The sequence below is a fragment of the Culex pipiens genome, chromosome 1, assembly GCF_016801865.2.
Source record: "Culex pipiens pallens isolate TS chromosome 1, TS_CPP_V2, whole genome shotgun sequence".
Taxonomy (NCBI): domain Eukaryota; kingdom Metazoa; phylum Arthropoda; class Insecta; order Diptera; family Culicidae; genus Culex; species Culex pipiens.
The window spans coordinates 123,822,656-123,836,914 of NC_068937.1; the positions used below are offsets into that span (position 1 = coordinate 123,822,656).

Here is a 14,259-nt window from a genome sequence, read left to right on the forward strand (position 1 = left end):
AAAGCTTTCATCAGCAACAGTAAACGCATTGCAAATAATCGTCGTTTAGATGTAATGGATGAGAGCAAATAAGATGGAAATTTGTTTGCAGAGATTTCCACTGAATTATTGGAGGCAAGTGAAACACAAATATTTCGACTTTCTGAGTAAAAACTAATAACTTAAATGTATAAAGACCTGAAAAATATAAATTCCATTAAACAATTAATATTTTAACGACCACGTAATCAAAAACAACCCACCGCAATGATAACCTTACCTTGGTCGCGTGCATCAGCTCGATCCAGTGCCGCTCGCGGATGGCCGGATTCTGCAGCTCCGTGATGGCCCTCAGCGACGTCAGCAGATTCTTCAGCACCGCCTCGACGTGCGTGTACGGATTCCAGCCGCGCATGTCCTTGTCCAGCAGACGGATCTGCTTGCCGTAGTTTTTGCACTCCACCTCCATCGCTTCGACGTCGATCTTCTTCCACGGTGTTTTCTTCCAATCGTTGACGCACGACTCGACCGCGTACACAAAGTCCCAGATCTGCTTGACCTGGCGGATCTCTTTCCGACACAGCCGCAGCTTGTTATCATCCGGAGGATTCAGCTCAAACAGCGCGGCGGAGTCGCACAGATTCTTCATCTGGGTCTCCATGATGTTCAGCTCCAGGTTGACCTGATTGCACATCTGGTACACGTTTTCACAGGGAACCTTAAAGAATGCCAGCTTCTTGAAGCCCTCCCTGTACAACTTGGAACGGATGTCGAACAGTGTGATTCGCTTTTTGATCAGGTCAACCTGGTACGCCTGAGCCGGAGCTATCTTTTCGCGCACCTTTGAAGCTGTCTTCTTGATGTGAAGCCATCGCTCCGGCAGTTCGGCGAACTGTTTGTACACGTTCTCGTCGAACTCAACGTTGTAGCCCTTGAGCAGGTCGACGGTGGCCTTGAGCGGTTCGAACATGTTGTCATACATGTTCTCCCGCTCTTTCAGCTTGTTCAGCGCCGAAAGAATTTTCAACAGCGTCGGGAAGTCTTCTTCGGCTGCTTCCAGGATGAAAATTTCGTCACACTCATTGGCGAACTCTTCCAGCTCTTGCAAGCTGTTGACCACCTTGTCGATGAGGTTCTTCTTGAACAGGTTCGACCACTTGCTGATCTCAATCAGCAGAACCGTCTTAAAGTGGCGCAAATCAATCGACAGCCACTTGTCAAACACCGTGGAAATGTCCATGTTGACAAAGATCTTGTCGTACAGATCGTAATAGCTGTCAATCTGAAGCTTGAACTGATCGAGCGTCGGTGCGATCTCTCGGAGGGGAGTTTCGGCCGAAAGCAGCATTTCCATCTCGTCTGCCGTCAGAGGGCGACCGTACTTGAGGAACTGTTCCAGCACGCTGTGTTTATCGTCCAGCCACAGGTAGTTGTAATCGTCAAACCGCTGGGTGTATTCTTCTGCCTCGCGAACCGTCTCAATGACTCGGTTGATTATCGAGTCCTTCATTTGCTCTATCTCTTGCTGATTCTCGAGGTGACCTGGTGGAAGAAAATAGTAACGAAGCATGTGTAAGCATCTTACCAGACCTTACCGAAATAAGTGGCCAGTTGCACTTCTCCGTCTTCGTTGGTTCGCTCACTTTCCGGCGGTTGCGCCACCCTTGGAATGGTACACATGCAGTAGATGTCCGTCATGAGTCCTTCAACGAGTGCTAAAAATCCTGTAGGATCGAAGGGATCCAGCGTTGGAACAAACCGGGTTTTCGGTGGATGCAGCTCGTACTTAATCTCGAAGATAGGTGCACCGTGCTCCAGTCGGTCTTCCATCTCAAACTTGATGTAACGCACACTAGTGTGAATCGAGTCCAGGATCTCTTTGGACACCAGCGAGTCGACATACTCCTGATATGGTCGGAACAGTACCATTTGCGATTCGGTTCTGTCCAGGTCAGACGTTTCCAGACAAGACGAAATCGGCAGACAGGAAGAACCTGCTTCTTCTTCTTCAATTTTGATCTCCGAAAGTTCCCTCACCACTGGTAGCGACTCATTTGTGGCGGGTTTTCGTACCGAAACATCGGAAATCTTTATCTCAGACTTGACAAAATAGTCGAAAAAATATCGGAAGTTTTGCTCCATCGCCACATCGATCAACTTCTTCGTATCGAAGCATCCCTCTAGCCGTCGTTGAACCTTGCCCGGACGATCCTCGATATCCAGCAGACCATCGGTGCTGGCATCCTTGCGCTGATACATCGGAACCTGACCCCAGCTCCGGATGCTGTCACGAATCTTGAGAATGTTGTTCTGCGCCTTCATGACTCGAGTGTGCAAGTTCTTCAACTTGTCGTAAAACTCGTCGATGAACGACGCCTCGTAGTTGTTCCAATCGATTCGTCCCGAGCAAGCCTGCTCGATGATCTTGTCAATTTCGAGTACCTCCTTCTTGATAAGCTCCCTCTCGCAAGGTACACACGTCTCCAGAATCTCGTTATACCACTCGACGATGCGCATCAACTTCATGCGGGCTTGCCAGAGAGCTTCCTCCAGCGCGGAGAACTCCTTCGCCTTCTCCGGAATGTTGGCCAGTCCCATGCGTTTCATGTAGCTGATTTCCAGTAGAAGCATCACCAGCACGTGGTTGAAGTTCATCTCCAGTAGCTGATCGTCCTTGCGAACCAACAGTGCTTTGTTCATATGGGTTGAGATCTTTTTGGGGACGCCCGAGCTCCACTCTTTGAACAGCTTGCTCTCGAACGTATCCAGGTGACGCATCATCTCCTGGAAGTTTTTCATCACAAAGTCGTCGTCTTCTCCTTGGAACAATCTGTGGGAGAAGCGGGATTGCTGACTAGAGAAAATTGAAAACGGGTTTTACTTACGGATATTCCACCATGTTCAGGTCAGCCATCGGTTTGGCGACACGATCGCGCAGCTTGTGGATCCACAGGATTGCTCCGGCAACTGGTGGAAATCCCGTATCAATTGGTATTCCTTCCAATCCATGCTTTTCGTACGCTGCCACCCCTTCGTCGAAAAGTCTCTTCACGATGTTCAAGTCATTGTTGTACAAATGCACGATGTTGGCAATCTTGCGTCGAATGTCCGTCAGGATCAGCGGTCTGTTCAGCAGGGTGCCCAAGATCTGCACCAACTTCATAAGCTGCTCCACGTTGAAGCACTCGTCGAACGCCAACACAAATTGTGCCGCCAGCTTCCTCTCCAGAATGTCAGTCTTCTCCTGATAGCGGGCACGATCCCGCTCGAAGCTTTTCTCGCTTGGATCGGGGTCCAGCGGGTCGTATTGAATCGATCCCCAGCGAAGGTACAGCTTGTTAAAGTCGTCAAACACCTCCTGAATCTTGCGAGAGATGGCACGCCCTCGCAGCCCACCGATTTCGACCTTCTCCAGCTTACGGAACTCCGTCGCCGTGTGGAAAATGTCCTTTACCTGACCCAGCCGGCCCAAAAACAGATCCAACCGACTGAAGATCGACTGCAGCTGAAACGTCCAGTAGGTTGGCTGCGTGTTGGACTGCCGAAAGTCGTCAAGCCGGGCACGGAACGAGTGAAATTGGTCTCTGTGAAATGCACGAAACGTTCAATAGGGAATTTAAAGGGAATTTCATGCGGAATTCTTACTTGTAGTACAACAAAATATCAATCACGTTGCTGACCTTGATAAGACACTCGTCCGGCTCGCCCTGGAACAACGAGCCCGGATCGAGACACTTGCACGCCTCCGTTATCATCATGTTGCTAACCATCTTGAACAGAATCATCATGCGGGCGTTCGTGCCGTAGTAGAACGAGTGTGCCCACAGCAGGCACACGCAGTGTAACATCGGTGCGATCAGCTCGAGCGAATCGGTAAAGTCGGTACTCTCGAAGGTCTCAAAGTGCTTTCGCTGGGTGGGTTGTCAATCAGTTAGATGAAGAGTTCTAGACTCAACGGTAGACTTACCAATGGCTTCAGGTACAACGTGATATCATCCGCTTCGTGCACCGCCTGCACTACACTTTGAAACGTAGACTTGAACGACGAATAGTACACTGAATCGATACCCTCCAGGATGACCCCGATCTGTTTGACGCGTGGTTCCAACAGCTGGTTGTAGATGTTGCGCAGGTTGCTTTGGCGCGAATCCCAAAAGATGATCTCCTCTAGCGGGGACGGTTGGGCGCCGTCTTTGAACACCATTGAAGAGTCTTCCTTCAGGACATCGTTGATCTGGTACGCCCACTTGATGACGATTCCCTCGAGCGAGTTCTTCATCTTGAGCGAGCAACCGTCCAGATTTCTGTACGCGAGGGCGAAATCAATCAATGAATTCCGATAAGTACCTCAATTCTTCGCAATGGCAATGACCCAGTTGCCTTCTTCCCCACCCCCACATCAAAAGCAAGGCAAAAGGGGCGTGAAAAATTACCCTTTCCGGCTCTGGTGCATGGTTGTGTTCTCAATTACAGACCACCGTTTTTTTTGGGAGTACTCACCCTTCGGCAACCTGCTGGCCAACGTTTTCCACCTCGCCGATCGAGATGGGCATCGGTAGCAGCGTTTGATTAATGATGTTACCCTTCACCTGGAAGGTTCGGGTCGGGGGGAATAATAGGAATTATTATTGAGATTTGATTTAGGGCCCAGCTGCTGGTCGTCGGTGGTCGGTGCCAGGTTGAGCCTATGCGAGGGCATCACGTTGGTTTGAAATATGGTTTCGGTTTCAACCCTCAACTGAACACTTACAATTGAATAATTTACAATAGAACTTATAGGTACAATAAAAATAAAGCATATTTGATAACAAATTTGAGTATTAACAAATCTTTTAGATTCATTTTCATGGATACTCCATAAAATTCTTGCGAGGGTTTCTCCCATCAGAAGCCTATTTTGGTTCGGAGCAAAACTTTCCCACAATTTGCCTGAACTGGCTTCACCGGGATATCTTCCACTGCCTGATGGTTAAGGTATTTCACCCTCAACATACCGACAACAACCTTTTAGTCCTTTTGCGCCACCACGTGGGGATTATTATTAGCGGTGAGCAAGAGTGGATTGTGCGCTGCGGTTAATGTCTTTTTCTCACGAAAATCTGCCCTAACGTCGAGAGCCTTGAGGCGGAGAAATCGCTTTCCCATCTACTTCTAGAACTAATCTAGCTAAATTCGCACCATTTTTTTACGTCTTTCTAGCGGAAAACGCTATCTCAGCCCACGATTACCCGTAGACAAAGGCTGGACAAAGGCAACCTTGACACCGGCACACCGCACAAAACGGCCCAACAGGGGAAGTAAAAAGGCCACCCGGCTAATTACCTCCGTAATGATGTTCCGCAGGTCTTGGAAGTGGCTGTCCACGTCCTTCTTGATGACGTCCGGCCAGCCGTCCTGGTTGCGCGGGTTGCTGATGATCGGGTAGAACACCTCGTCCACGATGACGGCCAGGTCGTCGATCGGCCCCGCGGACAGGTCACCGTACATGATTTGCTGGGAAGGCGTAGACCAGAAGTATTAGATTCGATGAGCTGGTGTTAATTGAGTTTAATTCAAATTTCAAACGTCTTATTACCAAAAGCCTTGGCCAAAGCAAAAGTTGTTATGGTCATTATTAAATTCCTTAGAAATCCGTATTATACGAAAAAATCTGTCCAAAAATCGGACATGTCCTCGGTTTCGTTTTGTTTAAAAAAATGCACGAAGGATGAACATGAAAAATCACATGAAAATTGGTTTTTGGAGAAAACTGAGAGTAAATAAAATTAATGACATGTTTGTCCAAGTTCTCTCTAAAAGGTCCTATAGATTCAAAAATATCTCGCTCTTAATTAATGAAAACGATATAATGTAAATAAGAAGTATTTCGATTTGGCTCAGATTTGGTTTGAGAATGCCAATTTAATCAAATAAAGTTACATTACCCAATAAATATTCAAAGTATTTTTCCGCAGCCTTTCAGAGCATTCTAGAGAGTAAAAAGGCAGTTTCATATTAAAACAATCTGTACCAGGCTACCCAACACTTTGACGCGTAATTGCTGTAATTTTTATTCATATTTCCATTTTACCTGACACACGTGGATCAAAATTATCACGTTTCAATAACACACCTGGCCATGTTTGTGGTAATATTTTCTATGAAAAAATCTGTGCATTAATTTATTTCAGTTCTGCTCAAGGTTCTGCTTCTAGAACACTACGTTTCAGTATTCACATTTTCTAGGAAAAGAATTCACCAGAAATTGCTGAAAACAATCCTACGCAGTTCCCGGAACATGGAGAATTTTGCGGCATTATCTTTTATGGCATTGCTCACAGTTCCAAAGTTTGATGTTTTCATGATCTGTGAAAAAATTCTCAACACCAAACGAATGGTTCTGTCAGGAGGAAAACCAGTGGTCATATTCTACCAAGAAGAATTGTCCTACACATCAGAATCTGTGTTGATTCAATTTTTGAGAGGTTCAGCAGAATCTGTTAATATTGTGACCAGTGTTGATGTCTTTCAAAGTCTATACCAATCTCACACGCACTTAATAATGTTTCTCGACAAATTTGACCTGAACGATAAAAAAGTGCCATGTAGAGGAATGAATAGAAACATTATTGTTACAGTGTTCAAAGTGTTCGAAAATATGGTAGGCGAATGCAATAATCAAAACATGATTTTTCTTTTGTACGATGTACTGGCACACCCAATATATCATTACAATAGTTACACAAAAATATTCAATAAATGGAGTGAACTGAATGGCGATCCACTGATTGCTGCAACTTCTGATTTAGCTGGAATGTCATTCGAAATCGATAAAGTACACTCAATCAATCGTGCTTTTATGAAATTTGTTGTATCTCATTTGGTGCCGTATCAAATTTTTGGCTGACATCAACCTGGTTGATATACCTGTGCAGCAGCTAGGCGGTTCAGATAGAGAACTTAGTCCATTATATTTGCATCGAAATGAAAAAGCAATGATTCTTGTGCCCAGATTGAGCAAACCCGTACCACCCATCTTTGTCATGACAGATCCTTTTGACATCCCGTCGTGGCTTGCCATTTTTTCCACAATTTTTGTATTGTCATTGTTCAGGACATACGTGAATGGGAAATGTACCGTTCAAAATTTACTACACAGTACTGGGCTTGTCCTAAGGTGTTTCTTCGAGGGTATCGAACTACAATTCCATCGAGAGCTTGAACGACAACTTTTCGGACTCTTCTTAATGTTGTCTGTTGTTCTCATCAACGCGTACCAATCTCTAATCATATCGTACCTTCTTAGTCCACGTTTTTATCCGGAATTGGATACTTTACACCTGATAAACAGAACCTGCTGCTGGGACCCAACAGAAGAAATATTGTTATACAACTTTGAACAACGTGACGAGTGCCCACGTGAGTATCATAACCTGGCTTCAACTGATCAAGCAACGATAGCAAAAAATCACCTCAACTCATTCTGTATGATAGCTGACGAATGGAAACAGAACCTAATTGAAACGATTTCAACCTTGGCGTTAACTACCGGTTTGTACCGTTGGTCCAAGCAGATCGCACACGAGTGGCCCGCAATTGTGTGGGCGGTGGGGGATCCAGTGGTCATTGAAAGAGTTCTGCTGCTAAGCAGTGTCTACCTTGCGGAAGGAAAATTGTACAAGGTCTCTGAAGAAAATGTTGGTGCATTAACAAATTTTACGATTGATGATACAACTAAAGCTGTCAAAGTTAAAGATCTCTCTATTGTCTGGATAATATTCTTAGTTGGAACTATCTTTGCATTGATCATATTTATCATAGAAAATACAATAAAATCGTTAAGCATGGATAAGCTGAAGAATGCGTTCAAACAAACAGGCTTAAATGTTTTAAGAAAGGTTTACCGAACGAGAAAAGTATGCTGCCGCAAAAGCAAGCATTAAATTGTATTTTAATAACTTTTTTTAAAACTTTTACCATCGGGTCAAAAGAGCATGAACGCCAGCGAATCATGTCTCGCGGTCAACCACATAGATATGCTGCTGCACTGACTAGACCGAGTCAGTAGCCGGTACCAGAGTGCACTCTATGCACTGCTTGAAGTGTGTGTGCGTATGTTTTTGTTTGTGTTTGTGTTTGCAGTTTCAAGTGAACTTGACACTCGCCCGGTTGATTGGCGGTTTCCACAGTGATATGACATCACAAGTTGGTGTTGTCTGGCCTGGCTCTGGCGTTTGTAGACGATAGTCCAAACAAATTGGGATGAGTTTATTGAACTTGTCAGCTGTTGGATTTTGTTGGGGTAGAGTTGGTTCATAATCTGATTTGGAAGTTCTTGTTTTTATTTATGCTCTGTGCTAGTTGTTCTTTCTACTTAAAAATCAATAAACTCAATTCATTAGTATTACATTTTTATATTTTTATAGACATCACACCGTCTTTCAGACTGAATTTACTAACTAAACCGGACAAATACAGAACACCCAGAGGAGATGGGCAGGAATCGAACCCGGGCCCCTACACTTTAAAAACTGTAAATCATATACAGTCAAACCTCGCATAGTGCGCAGGCGTTACGCTTTGTAATTCTGGAGCAACACGAGAAAAGGGCGGATAAGCATTTTGAAAGCTAGAACTATTTTGCAAATTCCGAGCCAACAGGTAACTTTTTCAAAAAACTCGATGTGTTAAACAATAGCTGGCCTTCCCAGCAACCTTCTAACGGTGCGGGTTTTGTTAAATAGTTACCTGTTGGCTCGGAATTTGCAAAATAGTTCTAGCTGTCAAAATGCTTATGCGCCCTTTTCAAATGTTGCTCCAGATTTTGTCGATTTGTTAAACACGGTATAACATTTTTGCAACCTTTTTGAAGCAATTTGTTCGTCTTGTTCCTATCTAGAACTAGCTTAAAAAAGTTTGCAAACATATTTTGTCGTTTTAGAGTTATTGAAGAAATACAAAGCGTAACGCCTGCGTACTATGCGAGGTTTAACTGTACAGTTAGTCAAGGCACGAAATCAAAAAAGGTGCTCATTTTTCGTGTCTAGAAGCAAATCGTGTAACAGGTCATTTTTTTATGGATCTAGACTAAATCGACCCTCCTGAATCCGAATCTGCCTGTTGATTTTCCCGATTCTCAAAGGGAACCGAGATATTCAAGATGGCGTCCAATATGGCGGCTGAATGGAAAAATCACAATAAAAAGATTTTTAAGTTCAACCAACTACTCAAATTTAACTAATTTGGGGTCGCTGAACTCAAATATGATCCCAAGAATACTCCAAAGTACTCAGGGAATGTGCAATCCAAGATGGCGGCCAATATGGCGAAGTGAGAATATTGGAAATGTTTGTACAGAAATGTAACAGGCTATCAACAGGTCAAATTAAACTAATTTGAGGTCGCTGAACTTGAATATTACTTTGGAGTATTCCTGGGATCATATTTGAGTTCAGCGACCTCAAATTAGTTAAATTTGACCTGTTGATAGCCTGTTATATTTCTGTATAAACAATTTCAATATTCTAACTTCGCCATATTGGCCGCCATCTTGGATTGCACATTCCCTGAGTACTTTGGAGTATTTTTGGGATCATATTTGAGTTCAGCGACCCCAAATTAGTTGAATTTGACCTGTTGATAGCCTGTTACATTTCTGTACAAACATTTCCAATATTCTCACTTCGCCATATTGGCCGCCATCTTGGATTGCACATTCCCTGAGTACTTTGGAGTATTCTTGTGTAAATCATATACAGTGTACCATGAACTGCAGCAAAATGGGATGACAGCCTTGAAAGTGACAACAAATGACTTCATTGCTCATGTTCGCGTAAATGTCCCACACGTTGATTTTTGATTAGTCATTAGTATTATCAATCTCGATTTCGACAAAATAAGGATCAGTTTTAAATTTCACAAATTTGATTGGAAAATGTGTGTGTGTGTGTGTGTGTGGCCCAATCCAATACCCGCTAACCGGTAGCGAAATTATGGGAAAGTATAATTTGTATCAGACTGTGTATATGCCGAATGCTGATACAGCTTATCTCAGTCCCGGGTATTAGGTGGTGACAGCCCTCGCGCTGCTTCCAACGACCCATTTCAGAATGACAGAGCTCCTTGCGGTCCAATTCCGAGGTCGCTGGGCATTGTTCGGCCCCGCCTAAACATAGAAGCAAGCATCTGAAGGAAACTTGATCTATATTTAGACTTCCAATCCCCTCAGGCAAATCAGGGATCAGCGCGTATTTAATATGAGAAGATAACATGTTTCAACACTACGGATCAATTCCCTGCAAGAGTGTGAACCTTCTGATGGCCGACTGCTTAGCGTCCCAGACCACCAATCCAAAGGTGTGAGTTCGAATCCCACCTGATTCATTTTAGTTTTTATTCATATTCAAATTCCTGATTCCAAATTTCAAAGGTACCGACCGGGATTTGATCCCTGAACCTTCTGCTTGGGAGACAGAAGCCGTAACCATTAAGCCACGGAGCCGGTTCTTCACAAATTTGATTGGAAAATGTCATTTAAAAATGAGTTCAATATTAATAAAATTTTACTAATCAGGAAAGAAAATTTGGAAGAAACGGCTATTCCACTTGATGTACTGCTCATGTTCGCATAAATGTCCCATATGCGAAAAGCAGCAAGCTGAGAAAAACGCGAAAGAAGTTTGTCCCATACATAATGCTAAGTGTTGACTTTTCACAGAAAAAACTGAAATTTTTCCAGATTTGTATATGTTTTTGGTTTTTCTCATCATTTGCTCAAAAGTGATGAAAACGCATATGGGAAATTTATGTGAACAGAGGCGGTGTAGCTATCAGTATTTAGTATTTTTCGTTAATGTGCTTTATTACAGCAAATTTCAATTTAAAATTAAACCATTCAAGGATCTGGTATGACACACTTTGAAGTTCTTCAAAAGATTTTTCAAATGCAACAAAACTAAAAAAAAAATACGAGCAAGTTTATAATTTTCAATGTTTTTGAGATCCCCAATTTCAATGTCCATTTTACCCCTCTTTTTTTTGCCGCAGAGGACTCATATTTTCTTAAAGTTTCAAATTTAAAAAAAAAATGCATCTTTAAAATCTTATTGCAACTTTGCAAAATTCACAGGTCGTCATATTTTCCGGAACCATAAAAGTTCTAATCAATGGATGCCCAACATTTTGGCCCTGCGGGCCAGATCAGATTTTTCTGAAGCAGTGGCGGGCCGGAACTAATGATTGATAAAAGTTGAAAAAGACAACAATTTTGCCATCATTATTTTTTTTATCTTTTTAAAGTAAACAAATTAATAAACTATTGTCGCACTAACATTCATAAAAACTGATTTTTTGAGAAAAAAAAATACTCCAGAAAACTTAAAAAAAAATTATTTGATTATTTTTTTTATATTTTGAATTATTTCAAATTGTATTTTGTCAATTGCAATAAAATACCCTTTAACTTTTAAATATCATTAACTTTTAAATAACATTCAATTTTCACTAGTTTCTTAAAGTTTTATTTTCTCAACACAATATAAGAAATTTCAATGAGGCATCATAAAATTTATTGAAACGAAATTTGGAATCAAATTTTCTTTACAAAAAACACTTTTGCTTTGTTGTGCACCTTTATTAACATATTTTACAAAATATTTTAAAATGACTCGAAAAAAATATTTTTGCGCCCCGATTTCTTGACTATTTTGTGACTTTGTTTTTTTTTTAAATATTTTTTGAAATGGTCGCAGCGATCTTTATTTTAAGTATGATTTATTTGTTTTTCAAACTTTTTCCGAATCTTTATCACTAAAAAGTTGTTCTGAAAAAATACATCAATTTTTGATTACAAAAAAAATCTCCAATTTGATAAACACAGTATAAACAGTGTGTAATTTAGTGTCTCTCTGTAATTTTTAAACAACAATCCAATATATTTTTTAAATATTTCACATTTTTACGAAACAGATAATTTTGTTATTTGGCGCCATTTTTCAATTTAATAATTGATTCTGAAAATATCAAAACAAATGAAAAGAATTAAATTCAAACATAAAGAATGCTTGAATTTGAAACAAAATCATTAAAAAAGAAAACAAAAGCAAAATCAAAATAAAACATTGAATAAGAAACTTGTTTTTTTTTGTCAAGGAGAAAAAATCTAAATGTTCCTAATTAAATGTTTGTTATTAATACGTGAAAATTTGATCTCAAGCTTATTTTATAAGTTTAGACACTCAACTTATTTATTCATTATTTCATGAACAGCCTTAAGGGCCAGTCAAAGAACTATTTTGAAAGGCCGTCGCGGGCCGGATGAAATTGCTTCACGGGCCGGATCCGGCCCGCGGGCCGGACGTTGGGCAGGCCTGTTCTAATCCTTTCTTTAAATTAAATGTTGTCAAAAAGTAAGAACAAATCAATGATCAATGATTTCTAAACCAAACAATTAAATTGAATTGGAGAAGAAAGTCCAGTTGAACATCAAATCATTATGATTAAAATATTATTCAGTTCGGATTCGATTTGTTTTTATGACTCCATTAAAAAAAAAAAACATTCTTTTCGTCCCCCAACTTCCAATTTTCCCTATTAGCTTTCAATTGCTGATTAGTTTTTAATACTTAGAAAGATCCAATTCAACGAATCATCTTTGCGGTTAATTTTACGCAGTTGGCCTGGCCGCTTTAACGTTTGTGATGTTTCAACGCAAGCTAATGCATTGGGGTACTGCAAATGGTCATTATAACAAGAGCATGCTAGGCGTTATTCAACCTATGTCATTTTCCAGGATGCCCTCGAAAGACTGGCTGCGATAGGGTTAGATTAAGTTAGATTACTTAGAAAATTTAGTTTTTTGGAAAAAATCGATTTCGGAAAAATAAAAAAAAAACAGTGATTTATGTAAAGTGAACAGTACAGTCTTGAACTTGACTGAGCCGTTTTAGAAGGGTTCTGCTACCCCTCGTATACGTGTGTCGGTTGCCATGTGTTCGAAATTGATACAAACAAGCTTTCATAATTAAAACAAACAACTCCGTTCCGGCTTGCCGTAAGAATTTCATTTCACTCTGCCTGGTATTTTTTTTTCGATTCATTGGATATCATTTAGTTTAATTTAGGCGAGCTGAAATCAAACCAACCTCCCTGATGTTGTCAATGTCCAGCACCGTCTCGCGGATCTTCACGAAGAAGCACCGCTTGCCCTTGCTGGTCGTGGGAAAATAATGCGTCGGAATCAGCGCCCCGGCGTTGCTCAACGTGACGATCAACCGGCGGACCGGCGCCCGCTTGACCCACTCCATCACGATCATCTTGAGCTCTTCGTTGCCCATCAGCTTTTGCCACTTTTCGTCCTTCAGCCGCATCGTCTTCAATACGTAACTTCCAACGAATGCCGCACAAGGATCTTCCTTCTGCTCCTCCTTTTTCTTCTTTTCGTCCCCCATTTTCGGACTCACTTCCGGTAGATCTTGGATCCTTCTTCTGTTAACCAAAAAATCACTCAAGTTACACAAAAACGTCACTTTCTTTCCACTGCGAAAAAACGATCCAGTCACGGCCAACTTTGTTGGCGAAATGAAGTCCTTGCAACGTCGTGGAGTCCTGCCAACCAAGGTTCAGGAAGGAACTCAACGAAACAAACACACACACACCCGTTCACGCTAAACTTTCGTTAATTTTCAACGCCTACCCTGCCCATGAGGAAGCGCGGCGGCGGGAATCGATCATACAAGTACCAGGTACGAGGTGTCCCTCTCGCCGCTGTTGATGCCGGTAACTAACGTGATTTCAAACACGTGGAGTTAGTTCAGTTCGAGTAAAAGTTTTCCCACCGTACTGGGAAAATAAAGAGTGCTTCGAAGTGCCACAATGTCGGAAGTACCGCCATGTTGGGTGAGTTTAGCGAAATTTTGAAGCTTCTTCTGCCTAACTAACTACTTTTTTTTTCTTTTTTGTTCTTGTTCAGGAGGTCACTTGAACTTACTTTTATTTTAGGAAATATTTGACTTCTTTTGTTTTGAGTGTTTTTTTTTTGCTACATTTTAAGCATACTTATATTCACTTCTTTAATTATTTTTAAAAATTATTCATTGGTATACAATAGTGTTACAAAAGTGTAAACAAAAGTGTTCAAAAAGATTTGAAACATGCAATCAGAGATCCGCAAGATAACATTTAAACAATTTAAAAAAGGCCATTCTTGATTTGCGAAATTGAGAAACATTATTTTAGGGCAGTGGTTCTCAACCTTTTTCGATGCAGTTTTTACAAAAATTTTGTTTTCGTTAACGGCTAATT

At 41.5% G+C, this 14,259-nt stretch overlaps 1 protein-coding gene across 4 annotated transcripts in view; it reads right to left on the bottom strand.

Annotated features, from left to right (window-relative positions):
* Positions 1–13,509, bottom strand: part of LOC120414275 (dynein beta chain, ciliary-like) — a 31,178-nt gene extending 17,669 nt beyond the window's left edge. For all 4 annotated transcript variants that reach the window (XM_039575403.2, XM_039575401.2, XM_039575402.2 and 1 more), the window contains exons 1-8: positions 13,101–13,509; positions 5,302–5,472; positions 4,480–4,568; positions 3,947–4,283; positions 3,625–3,890; positions 2,865–3,563; positions 1,575–2,809; positions 260–1,521 (exon numbers count right to left, since the gene is read on the bottom strand). In XM_039575403.2, coding sequence (XP_039431337.1) covers positions 260–1,521; positions 1,575–2,809; positions 2,865–3,563; positions 3,625–3,890; positions 3,947–4,283; positions 4,480–4,568; positions 5,302–5,472; positions 13,101–13,406 — 4,365 coding nt within the window. In that variant the 5' untranslated portion in view covers positions 13,407–13,509. The remainder of the gene's footprint in view (positions 1–259; positions 1,522–1,574; positions 2,810–2,864; positions 3,564–3,624; positions 3,891–3,946; positions 4,284–4,479; positions 4,569–5,301; positions 5,473–13,100) is intronic.
* Between the last annotated feature and the right edge of the window lie 750 nt (positions 13,510–14,259).